Here is a 17,568-nt window from a genome sequence, read left to right as displayed (position 1 = left end):
CCGTCCACGGCTCCACCGGGAGGACCGCGGTCCCTGGCCCGTCCCGGCCGCCGTGTTGCTGTTGCAAGAGGGCCCGCAGTCGCCTCCTTCCCTCGGCCTGCGGCGGCTCGGTCAGGTGGAAATCTCCCCATTCAAACCGGCGCGGGCCAATCAGAACCCGGCGCGCCGCCGGTTCAAACGTGCGCTGCAGCCGGCCTCCCGCCTGGCGGCGGAGACACTGGCGCGGGGGCGGGTGAACCTGCTGCCTCGGTTACTGGGAGCAACACAGACGCGTCGAGTTACAGGCGCCCTCGGCCTGGCCCGGCCAGAGCGGAGCCGCGGCCATGGAGCGCTCCCTGCACCGCGTCTCTCTCGGGAGCCGGCGCGCCCAGCCGGGCTTGTCCTTCTACCTCACCACCTTTGGTAAGTGCGCCGCTCGGGGTGGCTTCGCTCTGCCCGCGTGCCCGGAGAGGGCAGTCCCCTCGGGGGTAGGTGAGGCCGGGAGCACCTGCCTCCGTGGTCATCCAGGAGGGGCTCAGGGCACAGGCTCAGGCCGAGCAAGCCTCTGGACACCACCTGCTGCTTGGCCGTTGGTGTCAAGGGTAGTTGCTGCTGGCTCTCTTGGCTGGAATAATCATGCCCAGTTAATACTTGAGAGATCCGGTCTCCTACCACTGAGTTAGTTTCCCATTAGCAAGCTGCTCAGAGTTAAATCAAGGTCTTGTTACTATATCTTGAGATCTCTGTCCTCTTTCCTTTGACTCGGGGACAAGACAGGTGCCAGGTTAGGCCAGGTGGCCTTGGCTTCCTGCGGGCTCTCCTTGGGCGCGGCAGTGTGGTGGCTCCCGTGGACTCCTGACCCTCAGCAGGGGTGGAAGGATTTTCTCCTCCAGGAGTTACCTGGCTCTTCTAAGGTTCACAGGGCTTCCCTGGGGGCTGGAGGTAGAAACAAGTGGGCAGTAGGCACCTGCTTCCAAACCCCTAGATAGCACAGCTGAGTCCCCCCGGTAACAGCAGGGTGGCAACCTTCCCAGTGGTCTGGGCAAAACCAGCCTTCCGAGTCCCCAGAGTGAAGATAATTAGCCCTGACCTAGGATGCAGCCCTTCACAGCCCTTGTCTCCTCACTGGTTCTGCAACTCTGTGGGGAAGGATTTATATCTCCTCCCTGAAGACTTGAGATACAGAGACGAAGGTCTCCCAATGAGCCAGTTGGTAGGTACCTAAGCTCAAGCCTTCTGAGATGCCATGTCTAGCACATTAAAAAAACCAAACTTTAAAACAAAGTTTTTAAACACCAAAAACATTTTGTATTGGGGTATAGCTGATTAACAGTGTTGTGGTAGTTTCAGGCGAACAGCAAGGGGATTCAGCCGTATATGTACATGTGCAAAACAACTTTGATACAATTTTCTTGTCTAAGTTACCGAAACGTAAGTGGACTTTGCCCACATTTCAAAGACAGAGCACCGAAGGAGTTACACCTTCCCCGGGATTTTGGCTCTCCTATTCACAGGCTTACCTCTATCAGTACACTTGGGTGTTCGCAACCTGCCTCTTCTCTAGGGGCAGAAGGAGTGACGGAAAAGCAGTGGCTTGGCCCCTGGAAATGACCTGTGATCTGGCGTCTTGGAATTCATGGGTCCAGTCGGTAGAGGGTAACAATAAGAGGAATTAACTTGCCACCGTTTGTTGCATGTTTATCTTTCACCATGACACATGCCAAGTGCTTTCCCTGTGTCATCTCATTTAATCCTCCCAACTGTTAGAGACAATTCTCGTGAACCCCATGGGGATGTGGGACTGTACCGGACAAGGGAGGCTTCTGGGATGATCTGAGTTGGTGGGGCTGGGGTGGTCAGGAAAGAGTGGCAGAGAGCTATGTTGGCAGAGGCCTTGGTACCTTAGCTGTGTCCTGATTAAAAAGTAAAAAAAAACATTTCATCGTTTTTCCTCCTTATTATCATGGTAAGATGTATTCATTGTTGAACACAGTGAGAAGAAGAAAGTGAAAATCCCCTGAAATCTGACTCCCCAGAGAAAGCCATTGTTAACATGGTTTGTATCTTTCCAGACTTATTTCTGTGTGTGTGTGCCTGCCTGACTTTAACAAAACTGAGAGCCTATTGTATGTACAGCTTTGTAACTCATTTCATTTCCTTACTGGTGTGGTGGGACTATTTCCTTGTATCAGCCTGTATTCCTCTGTTGAAGTAATCTGCTTGCCAGATCAGGGAAACTGGGGAGAGTCCAGCCCAGCAGGGGGTGGACACCCTGCCCAGCCACAGCCTCCGGGCTGGGTTGGGTGGGTTTCGGGGAAGGTTGCTACGTGAACCCGTGACTGTGCCCTGAGTGTGCAGCCGGCGGGCAGGAACCTGGTGGGGTGGGGAGCCTCTTGCTCCGTGTATGTAGCCTCCTCTTGGCTCTCTCCGAGGACTGACACTGGAAAAGTTTGCTCTGGTTTCCTGCATTAACTCTGTTTCCTTGACAAAATCAGCCCTCTTCCAGGCTGCTGGTTTTCTTGGTACACTGAATGACCTTTGCTTGTCTGCTTGTGAATGAGGAGTCTTATTAGCAGTTATCAAATGTAGCCAATAATTAGAAGCACCTGGAGATCCTGTTAAACATACAGATTCCTAGGGACTTCCCTGGTGGTCCAGGGGCTAAGATTTCACTCCCTGGTTCGATCGCTGGTCAGGGAACTAGATCTCACGTACTGCAATTAAAAAAACAAACAAAAATATCTCACAGGCTGCAACAAAGATCCTGAATGCTGCAACTAAGACCTGGTGCAGCCAAATAAATAAATAAATAGTGAAAAACAAAAGCAAAAAACCCTACAGATTCCTAGAATCTTCTCCTGAAGATCCTGGTTTAATAGGTTTGGAGTAGCGTCAAGAAGTCACAGAAGTAGTATTTTGATGATCAGCCAGGTTTGGAAGCTATAGATTCAGAGTCAGTTTTCACAGCCACCATGGACTCCCTTAAAATGAAGGTCTTTGCTAAGTTTTCTTCGGTTCCCTGGCTTTCCCCAGCATGGCAGGTAGCTCCTGGCCTTCAGCTGTGGGCTTTGCCAGGGTGGAACCAGATGAAGCTACTGCCTAGCTGGTAGTTTTCCTGAGCACAAACAGCTAAAGGGAGGTAAATTTCCAGAATTCCTTTCAGGGAGAATACTGTATGGAATATGTTGTGTTTATCTATTTGTATGTATGTTTGTGTGCATGAGTACAAACCTTTGTCTCCTGCTAAGGGCACCTTCAAGTAATGTTAATTGGCCATACTTTAAGTTGCCTTGTAGGAGATGGCCTGGCTTCAGGGGAGAGGAGTGAGTAAACGGGAGTTTGAACCTAATAACTCCAGAGGGATTTTTACTTATGAGAAATGGTATAATTTGAAGAAGCCATTACTGGTGCACATGTTTTTTTTCCTTCAGGATTATATATTTTAATTTTATTAGTATATTTGTTGGCTTTAAAAAATAGCTTTATTGAGATATAATTCACATACCTACAACTCACTCATTTAAAGTATACAGTTAAGTGGTTTTCAGCATATTCACAGAATTGTGTAACCATCACCACAGTCAGTTTCAGACCGTTTTTATCTCTTCAGAAAGAAACACTATACCTGTTAGTTTGAAAGTGAAAGTCACTCAGTTGCGACCAACTCTTTGTGACCCCATGGACTGTAGCCTGCCAGGCTCCTCTGTCCATGGAATTCTCCAGGCCAGGATACTGGAGTGGGTGGCTGTTCCCTTCTCCAGGGGATCTTCCCAACCCAGGTCTCCCGCATTGTAGGTGGATTCTTTACTGTCTGAGCCACCAAGGAAGCCCTATTTTATTACCCCACAATTCCCAGTCCCCCCTGTCCCTCAACTCTAAGCAATTACTAATTTACTTTCTGTCTCTATAGATTTGCTTATTTTGGACATTTCATATAAATGGAATCATATAATATGTGGTCTTTCGTGACTGGCTTCTTTCACTTAGCATAATGTTTTCAAAGTTCATCCATGTTGTAGCATGTGTCAATACTTCATTGATTTTTTATGGCTGAGTAATAGTCCATTCTATGGATATACCACATTTTGTTTATGCACTCACTAATGGACATTTAGATTGCTTCTGTCTTTCGTCTATTATGAATACTGCTCTGCTACAAACATTCATACACAAGTTTTTGTGTGGACAAATACTTTCAATTCTCTTGTGTATATACCTGGGAATAGAATTGCTAGAAGGGACTGTTCATTTCTTCAGGGAATAGTGTTTAATGATAGAAGAAAGCACCAAAAGGGGAAAGACTAGAGGTCTCTTCAGGAAAATTGGAAACGTCAAGGGAGATTTCTGCCCCAAAATGGGCACAATAAAGGATAAAGGATAAAAAAGGCACCTAGTAGGTGCTGAAGAGATCAAGAAGAGATGGAAAGAATACCTGGAAGAACTGTATAAAAAAAGATCTTAATGAACCAGATTACTACGATGGTGTGGTTAGTCATCCAGAGCCAGACATTCTGGAGTGTGAAGTCAAGTAGACCTTAAGAAGCACTGCCGTTAATAAAGCTAGTAAAGATAGTGCTAAGTTGTATGCAACTCTTGCAATCCCATGAACTGTAGCCTGCCAGGCTCCTCTGTCCATGGGATTCTCCAGGCAAGAATACTGGAGTGGGGTACATTTCCTTCTCCAGGGGAACTTTCCATAAAGCTAGTGGTTGTGATGAAATTCCAGCAGAACTATTTATGTCCCTAAAGGAGGACACCATCAAGGTTTTGTGTTCATTATGTCAGCAAGTCTGAAAGAAGACCCAGCAGTGGCTACAGTGCTAGAAAAGGTCAATCTGATTCCCAAGAAGAGTGGTACCAAAGAATGTGCTAACCAGCAGACAATCGCACTCATCTCCCATGCTAAAGTCATGCTTAAAATCTTGCATGCTAGGCTTCAACTGTATGCGAACCAAGAACTGAAGATGCCCAAGCTGGTTTTAGAAAAGGAAGAGGAACTAGAGATAAAATTGCCAATATTTGCTGGATTATAGAAAAAGCAAGGGAATTTCAGAAGAATATCTATCTCTGTTTCATCGAGTACACTAAAGTCTTTGACTGTGTCAGTTTAGTTCAGTCGCTCAGTTGTGTCTGACTCTTTGTGGCCCCATGAAGCGCAGCACGCCAGGCCTCCCTGTCCATCACCAACTCCCGGAGTCCACCCAAACCCATGTCCATTGAGTCAGTGATGCCATCCAACCATCTCATCCTCTGTCATCCCCTTCTCCTCCTGCCCTCAATCTTTGCCAGCATCAGGGTCTTTTCAAATGAGTCAGCTCTTTGCATCAGGTGGCCAAAGTTTTCAGCTTCAACATCCGTTGACTGTGTAGATCATGACAAACTGTGGAATGCTCTTAGAGAGATGGGAATACCAGACCATCTTACCTGAGAAAACTGTATGCGGGTCAAGAAGCAGCAGTTAGAACCTTGTATGGAACAACTGATTGGTTCAAGATTGAGAAAGGAATATGACAGGGATGTCTGCTGTTGCCCTGTTTATTTAACTGATATGCTGAGCACATCAGGAGAAATGCTGGGCTGGATGAGTTACAAGCCGGAATCAAGACAGGTGGGAGAAACATCAACAACCTCAGATATGTGGATGATACCACTCTACTGGCAGAAAGCGAAGAGGAACTAAAGAACCTCTTGATGAGGGTGAAGGAGGAGAGTGAAAGAGCTGGCTTAAGGCTGAATATTAAAAAAGCTAAGATCATGGCATCTGGCTCCATTATTTCATGTCAAATATAAGGGGAAAAGGTGGAAGCAATGACACATTTCCTCTTCTTGGGCCCCAAAATCACTGTGGATGATGACTGCAGCCATGAAATCAGAAGATGATTGCTTTTTGGCAGGAAAGCGATGACAAACCTAGATAGTGTGTTGAAAATCAGAGACATTACTCTGCTGACAAAGGTCCATATAGTCAAGGCTATGCTCTTCCCAGTGGTCACGTATGGTTGTGAGAGCTGGACTGTAAAGAAGGCAGAGCGCCAAAGAACTGATGCCTTCAAACTGTGGTGCTGGAAAAGACTCCTGTGAGTCCCTTGGACAGCAAGGAGATCAAACAAGTCAATCTTAAGGGAGATAAGCTCTGAATATTCACTGGAAGGACTGATGCTAAAGCTGAAGCTCCAGTATTTTGGTCACCTGATGCGAACAGATGACTCATTGGAAAAGTCCTTGATGCTGGGAAAGATCGAAGGCAGAAGGAGAAGAGGGTGTCAGAGGATGAGATGACTGGACGGCATCACCGCTGCAATGAACATGAACTTGGGCAAACTCTGGGAGATGGTGAGGGACAGGGAGGCATGGTGTGCTGCAGTCCATGGGGTTGCAAAGAGTTGGATGTGACTGGTTGACTGAACAACAACAACAAGAATTGCTAGGTCAAATGGTTACTCTGTGTTTATCTGTTTGAGAAGCTATCAAACTTTTCCAGAGTGGTTGCACCGTTTTACATTTCCATCAGTAAGGCTGAGGTTTTTGATTTCTCCACAATCTTACCAATACTTGTTATTATCTGACTTTTTGATTTTAGCCATCCTAGTAGATGTGAAGTGGTATCTCATTATGGTTTTGACTTGCATTTCTCTGATGACCAGTGCTATTGAGCATCTTTCATGTACTTCTGGGCTAATTATATATTTGTGAAAGTTTATTCAGATTATCCGCCCATTTAATTTAAAATTAACTTAAATAGCCAATTTCGGGACTGAAAGTGAAAGTCACTAAGTGTGTCCGACTCTTTGTGACCCCGTGGACTATACAGTTCATGGAACTCTCCAGGCCAGAATACTGGAGTGGGTAGCCTTTCCCTTCTCCAGGGGATCTTTGCAACCCAGGGATTGAACCCAGGTCTCCCTCATTGCAGGCAAATTCTTTACCAGCTGAGCCACAAGGGAAGCCCAAGAATACTAGTGTGGGTAGCTTATCCCTTCCCCAATGGATCTTCCGGACTCAGGAATCCAACTGGTGTCTTCTGCATTGTAGGCGGATTCTTTACCAACTGAGCTATGAGGGAAGCCCTGATTCCAGGACTATTTGTTTTTTATTAAGTTGCAACGGCTCAGCGGTCAAGAGTCTGCCTGCCAAGCAGGAGATGTGGATTCAATCCCTGGGTCAGAAAGATCCCCTGGAGAAGGAAATGACAACCGACTCCAGTATTCTTGCCTAGAAAATCCCGTGGACAGAGGAGCCTGGCAGATTACAGTCTGTGCGGTCACAAAGAGTCAGACATGACTTGAGTGATTAAACTACTACCACAAGAGTTCTTTGTAATGCTAGATACTAGTTCCTTATCATAAATTATTTACAAATTTTGTTTTCAATCTGTGGGTTTTTTGACCCACTTTCTTGATAGTTTTCTTTGAAGCACAAATGTTTTTCATTTTGATGAAGTCCAATTAATCCATCTTACATTTTGTTGCTTGTACTTTTGGTGTCAAATCTCAGCATCTACTCTCATAGCCAAGATCACAGGGATTTAACTCTGTTTTCTTCTAAGAGTCTTATAGTTTTGACTCTTAGATTTTGGTCTTTGAGTTAGAGTTTAAGAAGTGTTTTTTAAAAAAGATTTTGAGTTAATTTTTGTATATGGTGTGAGGAAAGGATCCAACTTAATTTGTGTGTATATAGTATCCAGTTGTCTTGGGATCATTTGTTGAAAATGCCATTATATTGTCATTGGATGGTCTTGGCACCTGTGTTGAAAATTAATTGACCATACATACATGAGTTTCTTTTCAGACTTTTAATTCTTTTCCATTGATCTGTCCGTCTATTCATTGGAAGGATGCTGGGAAAGATTGAAGGCAAAAGGAGAAATGGGCAACAGAGGATGAGATGGTTAGATAGCATCACTGACTCAATGGACATGAATTTGAGCAAACTCTGGGAGACAGTGAAAGACAGAGGAGCCTGGCGTGCTGTAGGCCATGGGGTTGCACAGTCCAACATGACTTAGTGACTGAACAACAAAATTCTTATGCCAGTATCACACTATCCTGATTACTGTTGCTTTGTAGTAAAGTTTTGAAATTGGGAAGTATGAATCTTTCAATTTTTTTCTTCCTTTTCAAGATTATTTGACTATCTTGGATTTCCCGAGTTTCTACGTGAATTTTAGGCACAATATTTTATGTAGAAAATATAAACCCAAGTTCATAAAAATGTTTGATAAATATTTAAAGAGTATCTTCTTGAAAGGATACCAACTTATTAGCTTTCCTGAGGCAACAGATAATTAACCTACCTGGGATTCGGTCCAGGAGCTGAATGTGGTGAGTGGTCATGGAAGAGAACAGGTTGCCTTTCCTCCAGGGTGTCTGAGCCAGGAGCTGATAGGCAGTCTGGACATGTTTTGAGGGCTGCAGGGAACTGTGAACATTGGGTGACACAAGATACAAACTACCTCTCTTTAGAACTGTTATCCCCAAATGAACCTGCAGGATAAAAACTGTGGGTAGCGGCTCTGCATGTCAGCTCTAGAGGAAGTGCCCGGAATCTTTGGTTCGCTAGAGGGACAAAGTCAGAAAGATGTGGTTCTGAAGGCAGAGTAGACTAAGGAATGTCATTAATTTACTGGGCATCTTTGTTTTTCTGTGTTTGTTGTTCTGGTACCATGTTAGCTGGGACTTCTCCCTCTCCTTTCTCTGCCTCGCATTAGAAGCTACAGAGATAAAAAGTCCATTTTCCGTAGTGAGAATGAAGTTTGGGAACAGATGCCAGCAGGATGATGTGTTGGGCAGTGAGAAGTCAGGCCCTGAACTGGAGGCCCGCAGCATGGCCCTGCCAGCTGCCCCTGGCTCACCCTGCTGCCTTAAGCCCGCGATATTCCATGGGCTTGGCTGGGAAACCCATTAACCATCTCTCAGGAGCTTGTCATTTGCTGGTCAGGGTCCTCAGCATTTACTGGCTTTTTTTGGAGACCATTTGCTTGGGAGCATTCAAAAACTCTCAGGGTTTCTGGCCTGTCAATAGCCCTTTGTTCTCTTTTCCAATTCTGCTTTTTATGTTCTTTTTCTTTCTTTCTTTGCCATGCTACTCATGGCATGTGGGATCTTAGTTCCCTGACCAGGGATCAAACCCTTGCCCCCTGCAGTGGAAGCCCGGAACCTTAACCTCTAGACCACCAGGGAAGCCCTCTATGTTCTTTTTCCTTTTTTTTTAAACAAAACAAAGTGAAAGTCTTTATTATGAAATATAGCACACAGACAGAAAAGTGTCCCTCCAAATGATGTGTAGTTCAGTGGTTTATCGTGGAGTAAACACTGTGTAACTTTCCCTGGGGTTAAAATTGCCAGAATCCAGAAGCCTCATATTTGATGTGTAGTTTTTTTTTCTTCTCTTTACCATTCAGTTCAAAATATTTTCTAATTTTCAAGTAATTTCTTGTTGAATTCATTGGTTATTTGGAAGTATATTTCTTAGTTTCTGTGTATTGGGGATTTTAGTAGTTTTTTGTCCAATGTATTTTGCATCCTTTCAGTCCTTTGATGGCCCAGCATAATGTCAACTTTTATAAATGTTCTGTTTGTGCTTGAAAAGATCTGTAGTAGATGGGTGTAGTGTTCTTTGTATATGTCAGGTTTAGGTCAAGTTTGCTACTTTTATTGTTCACATATTCTGCCTTTGCTGGTTTTTTTCCTCCATCAGTTACTAAGAGGAGTGTGTTAAAATTCCTATTATGACTGTAAATTTATCAATTCTCATTTTAGTTCTGTCATTTTCTACTTTATGTATTGTGAAGCAATAGTAAGAGCATACGAATTTAGAATTATTATCTTTCTGATGAGTTGAAACTCTTATTATTATGATCTTCTTTTATTGTTATGAAGTCTTCTCTTTATTTCTAGTGGAGATAAAGTCTACTTCTCCTGACATTGACATAGATAACTAGTTTTCTTTTGGTTAATAATTGCATATCTCTTTCCATCGTGTTTCTTTAAATCTTTCTGTTTCTTTACATTTTAGGTGCCGTGTCTATTGGCAGGCACAGACTTGTTATTTTTTTCCTTGTAATACAGACCTGGAATGATCTCTTCCTTTAAAATGATCTTTATTTGCTTCTGTCAGGTGCTTGAGGTCACTAGCAATCTGGACTAACCTTAATTCAGTGTTAGGACTGAGATTGAGTTGAGCTGCAGTCCCGTGTGGAACTGTGTTTAGCTGTGGTTCTGTTGTTGTTGCTCTTCAGTTGCCAAGTCGTGTCCGACTCTTTGCAATCCCATGAACTGCAGCACGGCAGTCTTCCCTGTCCTTTACTGTCTCCCACAGTTTGCTCAAATTTATGTTCATTGAGTCGGTGATGCCGTCTAACCATCTCATCCTCTGCCACACCCTTCTCCTCCTGCCCTCAATCTTTCCCAGCATCAGGGTCTTTTCCATTGAGTAAACTCCTCACATCAGGTGGCCAAGGTATTGGAGCTTCAGCTTCAGCTTCCATATCAGTCCTTTCAGTGAATAGTCAGGGTTGATTTCCTTTAGGATTGACTGGTTTGATCTTGCTCTCTCAAGATGACTCTCAAGAGTCCTTGGATTAATATGGGACGTTTCCCGATTTTGCAGTTTGGTGATAGTGGTATGGTTTAAATCTATCAAAATTCCTTATTAAGAAAATCAAGGACCTCAAAAGCTGGAAGTCTTCTTTATCCTCAGTCATACTATAGTGATTTATCTTAGAAGTGTATTTTCTTAACAATTTTTAAAATTGAGAAATTGCTTGAGAATTGATATCAAATTTATGTCATCCAGCTGTGGAGGCAACATGAGTATGTATTAGTTATCTACTGTGTCATAACAAATGGTCCCATTTGTGTCCCAAGTGTTGGCTTAAAAAACCAAACATTTTTAATCTCACTGTTACTGTGTGTCAGCAGTTTGGGGATGGCTTAGCCAGGTGGTTTTTTCTGAGAGTCTCTCACAGAGGTTGCAGTCAAGATGCTAGCAGACTTGTGCTGGCAGTGCAATCTGCTACTGGAAGGAAAAACAGCTTGGGAAGCCACATTAATGTCAAATTTCACAGGAAGCAGAGAGTCAGATGAATGGGGTTGGATTGACCCATCAAGATGCAGCGGCCCCCTGCTCACTGTTGTTCTGCCAGCGTGTATGCGTGCCTGCTCAGTCATTCACTCGTGGTACCATTAAACACCACGGCCGCTTTTCCAAATGGAGCTCAAGATTCTCCCTCCTCAAAACAAGACACTTGAAATTCTACAGGGCCACCTCCTAAGAACCGAGTGGCTCCCGTTCTTCAGCACCACTGCAGCTACCATTTCTCAGAGAGCAGGGAGTGAAATTGATAACATAACCCTTTCTGAGTGTTAGCAGTTGGCTCCATGTAGACCCAACCTCTTTGTGTGTTTGTCCTGTTATGGTCCTCATTCCTGTGGCTTTCAACATATGGCAGTTCTTAAATGGGGGGTTGATTTAGAGGTGAATAGAGTTTGGAGCTGACTGCTGCCCCACGCTAGCCTGACAAATCCCTCAGATCTGTATTCTCTACACACTGCTGGGTGGCATGAGCTCTTTTTAGGACACAGTCTTGCTGAACCCTGCATCCAGCAGTGGTCTGCAACCTCCATCTTCTTGCTTCCTTTTCTGGGTAAGTCTCTTCCTGATGGGGTCCTGAGGGTCAGAGCTCATCTTCCCATAGCCCTCTATTTAGTAAGATCTGCTGGATGGAATTTCTTCAGCTGGCTTTCATAGCTTTATCCCCACGGTGTCCAATGAGCCTGAAACCCTCAGGTCCTGTGCCCAGCAGAATTTGGGTTTGTTGCCATCCCTGCCTGCACTTTTGGAAGCTCACTCTCATCTAGTATTTTTCCTGCTGTACGGGGCCCGTCTGGTCTCCACTTAACTCTTGACTCCCGCGCCCTGGTGCGCCCCTGCAGGCTCTCTGGGTACCCGGCGCCGCCACCCTTTGTAGACAGAGTTGGTGCCCACCTGTAGCCCCATGGGAACTGGGGCCGGGCCTTTTCCAGTGCTCCTGAACACCCGATGAGGATGACCTCAGGTCCTCCAGCCTGAACTTCCTGCACACTCACAGTCCACACCCTGAGCCAGGGGAGAAATTGGGGATATTGATAAGACCAGAGATGTGGGGGCTTGTGAGGGGCTTGATGAGCTGGTAGCTAAACCTGCTGAAGGCCCCAGGGATTCAGCCTGACTTCCTCTCCTCTTGGTGGTTCATTTCTCTAGACTTGGACACATTCTTGGAGCCTGCCCTCTTTGGGGCTTCCTCTTGGCTTCTAAGCAAAGGAAGAGCCTTGTCGTGTGTCTGACGGCTCTCTCTGCTCCTGGACCCCAGGGTTTCATTGGCAGAGGCAGTGGTGCACAGAATAGTGTTTTGGAAAGCCAGTTCTGTGCCTAGGAAAGGTGCTGGAGTTTGGGCATAGTTCTGGGTTCTGGGCTCTAGCTCTGGCTTGACCAACCTTGGTCCCCTTGGGCCCAGGGCAAGTCACCTTCCATTTCTGGGCAAGACTGTTCTGGCTACCTAATGAGAAGGTTGGACAAGGTGATCTCAGGAGCCTCAGATGTTCAAGTTGGACCATAAAGAAGTCTGAGCACTGAAGACTTGATGTTTTCAAACTGTGGTGCTGTAGAAGACTCTTGGGTGTCCCTTGGACAGCAAGGAGATCAAACCAGTTAATGCTAAAGGAAATCAACCCTGAATATTCATTGGAAGGACTGATGCTGAAGCTGAAGCTCCGATACTTTGGCCATCTGATGCGAAGAGCCTACTCAATGGAAAAGACCCTGATGTTGGGAAAGATTGAGGGCAGGAGGAGAAGGGGGCAACGGAGGATGAGATGGTTGGATGGCATCACCGACTCGGTGGGCATGAGTTTGAGCAAACTCTGGGAAGTAGTAAAGGACAGGGGAGCCTGGCGTGCTGCAGTTCCTAGTGTCTCAAAGAGTTGGATACAACTTAGCAACTGAACCACAGCGACAGACATTGGATGGATTGGGCTAAGGGGGAGGAGAGAAAGGACAGGCATGGCCGAGGGAAGGGTCCCACACTTCATCTTACCCTCCCTCATCTGTGAGCCTGAGGATGGGCTGGAGTAGGTTGTACTGCCCTTGGGGGCCTGGAGCCTGGGCAGCTGGGTTTGGTTTCTCTGCTGTAACAGGCTGTAGGCAACCTGGCCTTCCCTGAGGAGCCCTGCTTGCAGGGCCTGGAAGGGGAGCTGTGTGGAGCTGTGCAGACTCGTCTGGGTTCCGAGTCAGTCCACACCCCAGACCTGTCCTCTGCTCTGGCTCCGCCCTTGAGCTTGCTCAGGCCCCTGTCCTTAGCCCCCCGGGCTCTGAGTTCCCTGAGGGCAGGCACTGTTCAGATCTGCCCTTCCTCCCTCAGGCCTTTGTGCAGAGGCCCAGCAGAAGTTTATCAAACGGAAATTAGTGGCCCCTTGTGTTGGGAGATTTCTCAGTTCCGATTGCCAGGAAAGGGCTGTTGGAAGGTGATAGTTGTTGGACAGCACAGTGGTTCCAGTGGCCATAGGAAGCCTGATGTGTTTGGGCTCACTTTGGCTTTGCACTAGTTCAGTTCAGTCCAGTTCAGTCACTCAGTTGTGTCCAATTCTTTGCCACCCCATGGACCGTAGCACGCCAGGCTTCCCTGTCCATCACCAACTCCTGGAGCTTACTCAAACTCATGTCCATTGAGTCAGTGATGCCATCCAACCATCTCATCCTCTGTCATCCCCTTCTCCTCCCACCTTCAATATTTCCCAGCATCAGGGTCTTTTCAAATGAGCCAGTTCTTCGCATCATGTGACCAAAGGATTGGAGTTTCAGCTTCAGCATCAGTCCTTCCAATGAATATTCAGGACTGATTTCCTTTACGATGGACTAGTTGGATCTCCTTGCAGTCCAAGGGACTCTCAAGAGTCTTCTCCAAAACCACAGTTCAAAAGAATCAATTCTTTGAAGCTCAGCTTTCTTTATAGTCCAACTCTTACATCCGTACATGACTACTGGAAAAACCATAGCTTTGACTAGACGGACCTTTGTTGGCAAAGTAATGACTCTGCTTTTTAATATGCTGTCTAGTTTGGTCATAACTTTTCTCCCAAGGAGCAAGTGTCTTTTAATTTCATGGCTGCAGTCACCGTCTGCAGTGATTTTGGAGTTCTAAAAAATAAAGTCTGTCACTGTTTCCATTGTTTCCCCATCTATTTGCCATGAAGTGATGGGACCAGTTACCATGATCTTAGTTTTCTGAATGTTGAGCTTTAAGCCAACTTTTCACTCTCCTCTTTCACTTTCATCAAGAGGCTTTTTAGTTCCTCTTCACTTTCTGCCATAAGGGTGGTGTCATCTACATATCTGAGGTTATTGATATTTCTCCTGGAAATCTTGATTCCAGCTTGTGCTTCACCCAGCCTGGCATTTCTCATGATGTACTCTGTGTATAAGTTAAATAAGCAGGGTGACAATATACAGCCTTGACATACTCCTTTTCCTATTTGGAACCAGTCTGTTGTTCCATGTTCAGTTCTAACTGTTGCTTCTTGACCTGCATACAGATTTCTCAGGAGGCAGGTCAGGTGGTCTCTTTGAGAATTTTCCACAGTTCGTTGTCATCCACACAGTCAAAGGCTGTGCAGAGTTTGCATTGGTAGAGTTTCAGGAAGAAACAAATGTGTTAAACACAGATGCCTTTGGGTTGATGAGGTCCCATCCATGGCTGCTGGCCCTATATGTCTGTTCTCCCACCCCACGCTGGATTGGGCAGTTTTTGTAGGAGGTTTCTCAGCTCTAGGGAGCCCCAAAGTGGTAATTGCTCAGACCTTGAGCTAATAATACTGTGGATTCTCCTGGCGCCTTTCATCCAAGGACCTCCTCACCCTCCAGCATTATCTGATTCCCACACAGCTCAGAGAGTGTGATAACCCCTGTTATTACTCCACCCCACAGCCGAGGACATTGTGGCTCTGAGAGACAAGCGTCATTGGGGCTGGAACTGGAACAGGCCTCCTGGGCTTCTGAGATCAGTGTCCTGGGCAGGAAAGCAGCAGAGATTTCTGATGGGTGAAGAGCTGGATCAGGGTTGGCTGGAGTCTGAATTGCTTGGGACTGTAGCTTAATCAGTGCAGAGTGTGAGAGGCAAGATCATAGTGGTTGGTGGACTGCTGCAGAGCTATAGATGCAGAGCTTCCCTCCTTTCTGTGCTCTGCCTGCCCTTCCTGCAGCCAGCAACAAAGCATGAACCCCAGCCACCAGCCCAGTTTCATGGGGCATGTCCAGAGATGAAGAGTTGGGATGATGAGGGATGTCTCACTGTGCCCTGAGGAATGGTGGAGAGACTTTGGACTTTGATCTAAAGAAGAGAGCCTAGAGACTGTAGAGTGAGGTCCAGTCAATGAAAGGTACCAAGAGACCACATTTAACTCTATAGAGATGGGGCATTGAACAGCCAGGATCATCTCAAAAGGGAAAGAGCTCTCATTTCAGGAAGTGAGCTCCCCATCCCTGGAGGTGATCAAGCAGAAGGAGATAACTGCTAAACAAGGTTGTCACGGATGGAGCAGATACAGGCTTTCTGGTTTATGTGCTGGTTCTCTGCAGGCCCTGTGTCCACTGGGTAGATGGAGTTCACTGGCTTCTTGAGGCTCTAGGAGGAGTCTACTTGACTTGAGAGACGATTTTTCCACATGTCATTGAGGACGAAGAGCGTGGTCCTCTCTCTCTCTCTCTGGAGAGCTGCTGGATGCCTATGAGGATGACCTGATATTCTATTTTGTTTTTATATTGTGCTTTTAAAAATAAAAATGGCGAAAACCACAGGAGAACCCTCATGCAGCCCCTCAATTCTGCATCTGTATTCCAGTCCTTGTCCTTCGATCGTCTTCACGTTTCCCCTCTCCCTGCCTTTCTTGCTTCCCCCTTTCCTCTCTTTCTCTTCTTTCCTGCTTATTTTTCTCTTTGGTTTTTAAAAAATTTTATTGAAGTATAGTTGATTTACAATGTTGTGTTGATTTCTCCTATATAGCAGGGTGACTCAGCTTTGTATATATATATGTTCCTTTTCACTAAGGTTTGTTACAGGATGTTGAATATAGTTCCCCGTGCGATACAATACGACCTTGTTGTTTATCCATTCTATGTGTGATAGTTTGCCTCTGCTAACCCTAGACTTCCATTCCTTCCCTCCCCTACCCCCTCTCCTCCTTGGCAACCACAGGTCTGTTCTCCGTGTGTTTCCTCTTTAATTTATTTTTAATTATACAAGTGCTATAGGTCATGGATATATTTGTATTGTTACAACAACTCCAGTAATGGGAGATTGAAATTCCTCTTGACTTCCCTCCCTCCAATTCCCAATCTGTTCCCTAGAGGTGATCACTGTTTTTAATTTGACATCCTTTCAGAACACACACACACACACATATACACAGACACCACACCAAACACAGAGAGATATATATCATGCGTATTGTTCCACTTAAAAACTTGTCTCAGGACTTCCTGGCAGTCAAGTGGTTAAGACTCCATGCTTCCAATGCAGAAGGCATGGGTTCGACCCCTGGTTGGAGAATAAAAATCCCATATGCCTCTTGGCATGGCCAAAAAAAAAAAAAAAAAAGTAATCTTGTCTCAATAATGTTCCTATCCCAGGATGCATAGAACTCTCCCATTCTTTATATCAGCCCATACTATCCCACAGCACAACTATAATTGGTTCATTTAATGATTTTCATTGATGGGTTTTTTTAGTATTTTCAATTTTTTACGATGTTATAGAGCCACTGGAGTTTTTGTCTATGATAGTTACCTGGAAGTATAATTGCTAGGTTGAAATATAAGGACATTTATATTTAATAGATATTGTCAGAAATTACTCTCCATTTATACTTCCTCCAAGAGGGCATGAGGGTATCTGTTTTCCTTTGTCTTTACCTACATTTGACATTATCATCTCTTAGATTTCTTGCCAGTCGGATTGAGGGAAGATGATATTTTATTGTGAATTTGCATGTCTCAGATCTCCATGAGCTTGAGCTTCTTTTTGTATGTTTATTGGCCATTTTGTCATCTCTGAATTTCCAATTTGCTGTCCTTTGCTTGTTTTTCGATTGCCTTGTCTCATAAATCTGTTTATGGTACGTTTAATTGTAACAGACATTTAAAAAGTGTGATGGAGTCAAATGTATCTCTTTCCCCTGTGATCTCTGCATTTTTGTGTCTTGCTTAAGAAGGCCTTCTCCTAACTAAGAAACATGTTAAGAGACTTTTCATTGAGCTCTGGTCCAGGGCTTCTCAACCTTTAATGTGCCTGCAACTCCCTGGGGATCTTGTTAAACTGTAGACTTGAATTCAGTAGGCCTGGGCCAGGGCTTGAGATGCAGAATTTTTTAAAATTTGGTTTTGCTGGGTCTCAGTTGCAGCACACAGGATCCCAGTTGTGGCATGCAGAATCTTTAGTTGATTTGTCGCATGTGGGCTCTACTTCCCCAACCAAGCATTGAACCCGGGTACACTGTACTGGGAGCACAGTCCTAACCACTGGACCACCAGGGAAGTCCTGAGATGTTGAATTTTTAACTC

The 17,568-nt window shown here is 45.3% G+C and overlaps 1 protein-coding gene across 2 annotated transcripts in view; it reads left to right on the top strand.

The window, feature by feature from the left end:
* The first annotated feature begins 244 nt into the window (after positions 1-244).
* The window catches only part of RGS3 (regulator of G protein signaling 3), a 134,885-nt gene continuing 117,561 nt past the window's right edge, over positions 245-17,568 (top strand). Inside the window, exon 1 of one of the 2 annotated variants that reach the window (XM_043927767.1) lies at positions 245-402. In XM_043927767.1, coding sequence (XP_043783702.1) covers positions 324-402 — 79 coding nt within the window. In that variant the 5' untranslated portion in view covers positions 245-323. The remainder of the gene's footprint in view (positions 403-17,568) is intronic. The other variant, XM_043927764.1, reaches the window with a different exon arrangement.

Source organism: Cervus elaphus, chromosome 16 (genome assembly GCF_910594005.1).
Source record: "Cervus elaphus chromosome 16, mCerEla1.1, whole genome shotgun sequence".
Lineage (NCBI taxonomy): Eukaryota > Metazoa > Chordata > Mammalia > Artiodactyla > Cervidae > Cervus > Cervus elaphus.
This window is presented reverse-complemented; position numbering and strand designations above follow the sequence as displayed.